The sequence below is a fragment of the Eutrema salsugineum genome, unplaced genomic scaffold, assembly GCF_000478725.1.
Source record: "Eutrema salsugineum unplaced genomic scaffold, Eutsalg1_0 scaffold_1, whole genome shotgun sequence".
Lineage (NCBI taxonomy): Eukaryota > Viridiplantae > Streptophyta > Magnoliopsida > Brassicales > Brassicaceae > Eutrema > Eutrema salsugineum.
Genome location: NW_006256909.1, coordinates 19,479,266 through 19,486,838, shown reverse-complemented (window position 1 = coordinate 19,486,838; position 7,573 = coordinate 19,479,266). Strand labels below are relative to the sequence as shown.

Genomic DNA, 7,573 nt, shown 5'->3' with positions numbered 1-7,573 from the left:
TAGTATATCAAGAAAAATATCTTTGGTCTTGTAGATATTTGGTTCTCCATGTTGAACAAAAGAAAGAAAAAAAGCTCTGTGAATGATTGAATCTTGATGTAGAGCAATTGAGCCAGTGCTAAGTTGTTATTTTTGGAATAAATTCTTTATTTTTCAGAAAGCTTTACATGCATTTATAAATGTCTTCCTAACACTACAAGAAAATGTCATAAATATAGCATACCTATATAGCGTTCTTTAAGTAAATGCTATAGTTAACATACAGACTTATTTGCAATAGTGTTTCATAAAATGTACATGCTATGTTTATTTTCTGGGAGTTACGTTTTTATTACAAGAGTATCTTCGATAGCATATGTAGTGCTTAAAACACTCTATTATGTTTAGGCGGAATTTTTTTTTCATTTCCCGGGTACTTAGCCAAAAAAGACGCGCCACACAAAATTTTCATTAAACTTTTTTCTCTTTTGTTTCGAGCTCTCTCTCACAAAAATATCTTTCACTCCCTTGTTCTCTCACAGAAATCTCAATCTCAATCTCGATCTGAGAAATCTCTATCTCTCTCTTTCTCTCTCGCTATCTCTCTCTCTCTCTCGCTATCTCTCTCTTTCTATCTTACGGGAATCTCTCTCTCGGCTCAGCATTTGTCTCTGCAAATCTCAGTATTGAACATGTATGGATTTCGATTGAAGAAGACAAGTTTTGTTTGGTACTCAAAATTCATATAGGGTTCGGATTGGGGTTTCAATTAGGGTTTTCAAAGTTATATTTGGGCGTTTGCTTCGATTTTGTTTCACAATTTTGAAAACTCGAGTTTGCATGTTAATGGGGTTTCAATTAAAACTCAAGTTTTCTTAAAAATCAATTTTTTATGACTTCTTTTGCTTTTTTTTGCAGATTTTGTGTCTTTCTACTGTTGGATTCGATTATTCTTCTAGAGGTACTCTCGTATTATCTGTTGTCTCGAACTCTCGTTTTGACTTTGTGTCTGTCTCGGTTTATTAACTTCGACACTGTCTGATATAAAAATTTGTTGTCACAAATGTATGTATTGGTTTGACCTTCATTTGTGGTGCTGTGGTGGTGGTGTAACATGGAGAAGTCATGGGTTTGGCTTCCAAGGTATGGTCTTTAGTTTTAGTTCAAGTGAAAGTCTTCGTTATGTTTTTCTATATGGTTTTTACTTCAAACTGAGTTTGTTATGCCTATTGATTGAACTACAGGACTAGTCTTGAGTATGAGGAAGGAGCTACAAAGTTTGTTTATGGGTCAGCTAGTAGGTTGGGGGATCCTGCAAACATTTTGTGTCCATGTACTGATTTCCGTAATCTCTGCCATCTGGTGGATTCACTAACTTGGGCTCAGGTCAATGATAAATGGCCACTGTTTGCTGCTGATCCGAGAAATCTGAGATTTGGTCTGTCTACTGATGGGATGAACCCTTTCTCGCTTCAAACCACCAAGTATACTACATGGCCGGTATTGCTTGTGAACTACAACATGTCACCTACACTGTGTATGAAGGCCGAGAATGTAATGCTCAGTATGTTGATACTTGGATCATCTGCACCGAGTAACAACATCGACGTGTACCTTCAACCATTGATAGAAGATCTACAGGATTTGTGGAATGAAGGTCTTGATGTTTACGACGCATTCTCAAAGCAAGCTTTCAACCTTAGAGCTATTTTACTATGGACTATCAGTGACTATCCTGTGTTGGGGACATTGGCAGGTTGTAAAGTTAAAGGTAAACAAGCATGTAATGTTTGTGGGAAGGATACTCCTTTTAGGTGGCTTCAGTTTAGTAGAAAACATGTCTACTTGGGGAATAGGATAAGACTCAGACCTGGACATCCGTACAGACGCAGAAGGGGTTGGTTTGACAACACAGTTGAAGAAAGGAATGCACGTAGAATTCAAACAGGGGTTGAGATATTTGACCAATTGAAAGACTTTAGGAATTCCTTTGGTAAAGCTTTAGATAGGAACAGGCCTGATGTGATTGAAGATGATGAACTTTCAGAAGATGAATATGATGAAGACAGTCATCTATGGAGGTGGAAGAAGCGGTCTATTTTCTTCGAGCTACCTTACTGGAAGGTAAGATTAATATTATATAAATTTTACTACATAGATCACTTCCATTAATTTATAATTGTCTAACTTAGATCTTTGTTTCCTTGTCTTAGTATATGCCTGTGCGACACAACATCGACGTAATGCATGTTGAGAAGAACGTGTCTGATGCCATAATGTCCCTTCTCATGCACAGTGCTAAATCAAAAGATGGATTAAAGGCAAGACAAGATTTTCAAGATATGGGTATTCGGGCATCATTACACGCACAAGTACGTGGGAAGAGAAACTACTTACCACCTGCTTCATATTGGCTGTCAAAGGAAGAAAAAAAGAAATTCTGCAAGAGATTGTCTGAGTTCAGAGGACCAGATGGCTACTGTGCGAATATAGCCAACTGTGTTTCAGTTGATCCTCCTACAATTGGTGGGTTGAAGTCTCATGATCACCAACTGGTCCTAGGATTGCGGTAACTAGAATTTGCAACTTCTTCAATAGATTGTGTCAGCGTGTAATAGACCCGGAGAAGCTTATATCATTGGAGGCTGAGGTTGTGGAGACATTGTGCCAATTGGAGAGGTTATTTCCTCCTTCCATGTTTGATATCATGTTCCACCTTCCTGTTCATCTAGCAAGGGAGACACGTTTGGGTTGGCCGGTCCATTTTAGATGGATGTATCCCTTTGAGAGGTACTGACTAATGTTTTTTAAAATCTTTTTAATTATTTGATGTGATTTAAATTGATACTTACTAATATGTTATCTGTTTGCAATGTAGGTACATGAAAACACTCAAGGCATATGTTAAAAACTATGCTAGGCCAGAAGCTTGTATGGCTGAGGGATACATGGAAGGAGAATGCATTGCCTTCTGTTTGGAGTTTTTAAAGTCATTTGTACCAGTTCTTCAACCTGCAAACCGTAATGCAGATCTTGAACCAGAAGAGCACATCCTTGAAGGTCGTCCTATTAACAAGGCTAAACGAGTTGTACTGACAGATAAAGAGCAGGAGATAGCTCATAGATATGTTCTCATGAACACAGAAATGTTTACTCCGTATGTTGAGTAAGTATGACAACCTTTTCGTTTAACAGTAATATTTCACTTTGACATATTTTCACACTTTCATGATATACATTTTCAATATAGATTGCACTTGGAAGAATTACAAGCTACATATGTGCGATGCGCCAGGAATGAAACTCTCTTATGGAAATTGCATGGGGAAAGGTTTACACAATGGGTTAAGGAGAAGGTATGATCTTAGATACGGCTAAATATATATTACCACTTTATACTTTTAAAACCAAAAGGATCTCTGAATACTAGTTTTATGCTGTTTTGTTGTCAATATATCCCAAGTAACTCAAAGGACCATTCTAAGAAGTTAAGGTGGTTAGCTTTTGGACCCAGACATGAAGCTCAGACGTTTAAGGGTTACATAGTTAATGGACATCGCTTTCATACCAATGATCTAAAGCGGAAGACGCAGAACAGTGGAGGTCCTATGAAACTTTCACCATGTGTCGTTCTAGTGCCCGAGATACAAATCAAATGGCGGACATTGTTGCGTACTATGGAGTTATAGAACAAATAATTTTGCTGGACTACCACATGTTTCAAATCCCACTCTCCAAGTGTAGGTGGGCCAACAAAGGGAATGGTGTGAAGGAAGAAGATGGATTCACCCTTGTCAACCTGCATATAAACCAATCCGCATTTCGCCAAGATCCCTATATTATACCGGCTCAAGCAAAACAAGTTTTCTTTTCCCGCGAAGATGAATCCTCACCTTGGTATGTAGTTATGAAGGCGCCACCAAGGGGATATCATGAGTTGGAGTCTGAAGAAGCGAATGTTGCACCACCACTATCCACTCAGCATATAGAAGACGAGTTGTGGAATCAAGATTCTGATGATGAGAGTTACTGTGTTAGAGAAGATTGCGATGGGGTCTTCCTAAAGGATTAGTAGTGAGCATATTATTAGAACTAGGATAAGTAGATAATATATTTTTATAGATAGGAAATGTGGATCTTAAGTACAGTATAGATATGAGTAGCAGGAATGGGTTCAGATTTTACTAAGTAATTCCTTCTAATTTGTTTTGTTTACAGAAACATGACTAAAGTAACCAGTCCTAAAGAACCAAGACGCAGCAAGTGTCAACTTGGCATTGAGGTAACACCTTTGGAGGTGAGAACGAACAAAAGAGGAAGGAAACCTGGACAACTGAAGGAACAAGCCGAACAAGAAGAAGCTGCTAAACCACAAGCTGAACCACCATCAGACCAACCGGATGAACCAGAAGCAGAGCAAGAAGCTCCACTACGTGGAGAAGAGCAAGAGACTGACGAAAAACAGAGAAGAAATAGACGCTGAACATAATGGAGAAGAAATGGAAGCTGACAAAAATAGAGAAGACAAAGAGGGCGAAGAAGATGAAACTGTTACTAATTCTGGTGAAGAATGTTTAACAGAACAGTCAAAGAAGAAGAGGAGAACTAGAGGACCAACCAGGATGAGTAAAGTGGCTAAAAAGCCATGAAGAGAAAGTGGAAGTTGAGTTTAACAGCCTCGGTGAACATGTGGGGAAAGGATCAATCACCCTTTCCTCTTTTCTTGGACCTCTAGTGAGGGAGCATGTACCGGTACTTCTAGACGATTGGAGGCGCCTTGATGATAAGACAAAGGATACAATGTGGGAAGAGATTCAGGTACAAAAGTTATTTTCTATGTTACTTTTTAATTACTTTATGATTGCTTTGAGTTGGTATAACACTGAGAAATTATTGTAGGGGAGATTCAATTTGACGGAAGATTGGCAAAAGAGTTGTGTATTCAGGCAAATGGGGTGCGTTTGGAGGGCTTCTAAGTCTAGGGTAGTAAGTAAACTGCGTTCTACAAAGAGCATGGATACTATACGAAAGTTGAAACCAAACAACATTCACAATGATGCAGCCTGGATAAACTGGGTGAAGAGTAGGACTGGCCATTCTTTCAAGGTTGATTTATGTTTAAATATTGCAAGTATATCACATGTTTGGTTTATGGAATTTGTTACATTAATATTTAGAATAATTTAATAGGTACGAAGTGATCAGTTCAGGGCTTTGAGGAATAATCAGATTCCACACACGACCAGTCGCAAAGGAATGGTTCGACTTGCTCATGACTTGGTATGTCTGTTCGTGTAATGTATTGCAGTGATGAGTTATAGTAGAAAATATTAACCGTGATTACTTCTTTTAATAATTATTTTGGTTCTTGTAGAAGAAAAAGGCATCTGACCCGTCTAAGGTTACTAGAAGCAAAATATGGATAGCTGGACATACCCATGCGGATGGTAGAGCTGTGAGGCCAGAGTTTGAAGAAACCATTGTAAGAAGTTATAAAACACTTAAGTTGGTTAAACTTGATAATGTATATTGATCACATGTACATAATTTTATTTCAGGAACAAATTAAATCACTTGATAGTGAGATAGAGTCAAACTCAAATGGTAGTATTAAAGAAGATGCTGTGAGTCAAATTCTAGGGAAAGATAAGAGTGGACGAGTAAGAGGAATGGGCAGAGGGATTACTGCTTCCAAGCTAGCATTCCTACAGGCTAGAGATGCACATGTGCAGAAGATTGAGGCTAGACAGGCAGAACTGGTTCACGAGATTGCTGACTTGAAACATATAGTTCGTGACTTAACTGCCGGTAAAAAGGTAAAGTGAATATTGGAATGAGTTGTTCCTCTCGTGCTAATATGTAATGTTGAAAATAATATTATCTGAATGCGTTTTTTATTTTTGAAAACAACAGGATTATGGTTCAAATTCAGACGCCACTGATAAAAGCAACTTTGGACCTAGGTGTCAGCTACTTGAGTGGTATTCTGATGAAGAGATTGTTGTTGCTGACGGAGAAATATGCTCTACTGAACCAACATACAAGATTGGCCGTATTCCTATTGGTCCTAATGCAGCAGCTGTAGTTGTCAAATTCGCATCAGATAAAGAGGCATATGTATGGAGGCCTACAACAACTGTCACCTTAATTGGCCAAGCTGTGGGAACTAAAATTGCCTGGCCATTCAATAAGCTCATTCTGGACAATATAGACTCTCCAACTGTAAACAAAACTGCTGGCTCGGTAAGTTTATGATATAATTCCCATGTTGTAAATAGACAATCTTATGAATTATTTATGTAACCATGAAATTTGTTTTGGCATGATTCGTTAGGCAACAAATGTGTTGGTGGATAGAATCCAGATTCTTGATTGGAATTTCGGTGATCAAGTAATTGCTGAGGGACATATGACTTCAACTGACGCAAAACAGTTAGTCAATGGCATTCCTTTAGGACCAAATGCGAAAATTGTGAAGATTGACACAGTAAATAACAAAGAGGCTTATCTATGGCGACCAAGTGAAGACATGACTGTGACGGGTGATGCCCTGTTTCATAACATAGCTTGGCCAATTACTAAGGTCCTAATGGATAATCTACAGGCAACTGTTGACGAATTATCTGAAAGCGAATCAGATCCTAAAGTACCAGGAAGACAAGAACCATCGCTTCAGAATGGAGCAAGAGCATTTGCTTCTAAAGGAGCAGGAGCCTCGTGTTCTAAAGGAGCAGTGCCCTCTACAAAAGTAACACAAAAGGTAAAACTGTACACCTAATCTTATGTGATTGTGATGATCTGAGATGATTGTACATAATGTGTTGTATATTTGGGTTATTGTGATGAGATGTCTGGATTTTCTTTTGTAGAGTACAAGTAACAGCTCAAACAATAGCCCCCCCCCCGTCTAAGAAGAAATGCTTACTCGTAGATTGCTTTGGATCGGGAAAAACAGTTGCAGAAGGCCGAGTTTGTTCAACCAATCCAACAGACACAGTCCACTTAGTTCCATTGGGTCCAAATGCCAGTAAGGTTTGAGTTGATGTCTGTAAGATTGGGGATGCACGAGTATGGAGACCAACCTCAGAATTCGAGTTTGTTGCTGATGCATTAGGTACTACAGTCGCTTGGTCTAATGAGAACATTGTTTTTATTTGAACCTGAAGTTCTCTTATGTTGGATTGTGTTGGCCATTAGAACTTGTTGGCAAGTGGAATAATGGTTGTGTACTTGACGGTTTGCTATATGAGATGAGATTTCTTTGGCTTTAAAATTATTTTGTCTCTCGATTGATGGTTTCCTTAATGCAATGATGTTTCTCAGATTAGCAAATTATGACAGAGATAATAGGTACAAATAAAACAACCGAATTATGAAAAACCCGCCAAAAATTTGTGGAAAATTTACAAAAAAATTCATTAACAGTAACGTACTACAATGCTGTGAATAGTTAAATAATAACAAATTGTAATTGCTATTGTATACTAAACGATTGCAAAACAAAAATCGCTATTGAAAAAAATTATAACGTAGCATAAGCATAAAACGCTATATGAAGTGCTGGACCTATTATCACGGGCCAAGATGGAGCGTT

The 7,573-nt window shown here is 38.2% G+C and overlaps 2 protein-coding genes across 2 annotated transcripts; both read left to right on the top strand.

Annotated features, from left to right (window-relative positions):
* Nucleotides 1-1,093: 1,093 nt before the first annotated feature.
* Nucleotides 1,094-3,149, top strand: LOC112082142. Its single transcript, XM_024149241.1, has 5 exons — nucleotides 1,094-1,122; nucleotides 1,224-2,103; nucleotides 2,193-2,534; nucleotides 2,588-2,769; nucleotides 2,858-3,149. Exons 1-5 carry the CDS (start codon nucleotides 1,094-1,096, stop codon nucleotides 3,147-3,149), a joined length of 1,725 nt encoding a protein of 574 aa, XP_024005009.1.
* Nucleotides 3,150-4,379: 1,230 nt separating this feature from the next.
* On the top strand, nucleotides 4,380-6,981 carry LOC112082141. The gene is made up of 9 exons (XM_024149240.1): nucleotides 4,380-4,605; nucleotides 4,679-4,797; nucleotides 4,879-5,085; nucleotides 5,170-5,259; nucleotides 5,354-5,461; nucleotides 5,538-5,795; nucleotides 5,893-6,222; nucleotides 6,314-6,739; nucleotides 6,849-6,981. The coding sequence occupies exons 1-9, from the start codon at nucleotides 4,380-4,382 to the stop codon at nucleotides 6,888-6,890; spliced, it is 1,806 nt and encodes a 601-aa protein (XP_024005008.1). The 3' UTR covers nucleotides 6,891-6,981.
* The last annotated feature ends 592 nt before the right edge of the window (nucleotides 6,982-7,573 follow it).

Bases quoted from the DNA above. Each gene is read 5' to 3' on its own strand.
- LOC112082141 (XM_024149240.1), top strand. From the start codon at position 4,380: ATGAACCAGAAGCAGAGCAAGAAGCTCCACTACGTGGAGAAGAGCAAG. The intron at 5,260-5,353 runs GTATGTCTGTTC...TGGTTCTTGTAG, and splicing joins TTCGACTTGCTCATGACTTG to AAGAAAAAGGCATCTGACCC. The intron at 6,740-6,848 runs GTAAAACTGTAC...TTTCTTTTGTAG, and splicing joins CTACAAAAGTAACACAAAAG to AGTACAAGTAACAGCTCAAA.
- LOC112082142 (XM_024149241.1), top strand. From the start codon at position 1,094: ATGGAGAAGTCATGGGTTTGGCTTCCAAG. The intron at 1,123-1,223 runs GTATGGTCTTTA...ATTGAACTACAG, and splicing joins TCATGGGTTTGGCTTCCAAG to GACTAGTCTTGAGTATGAGG. The intron at 2,535-2,587 runs GTCCTAGGATTG...AGATTGTGTCAG, and splicing joins AGTCTCATGATCACCAACTG to CGTGTAATAGACCCGGAGAA.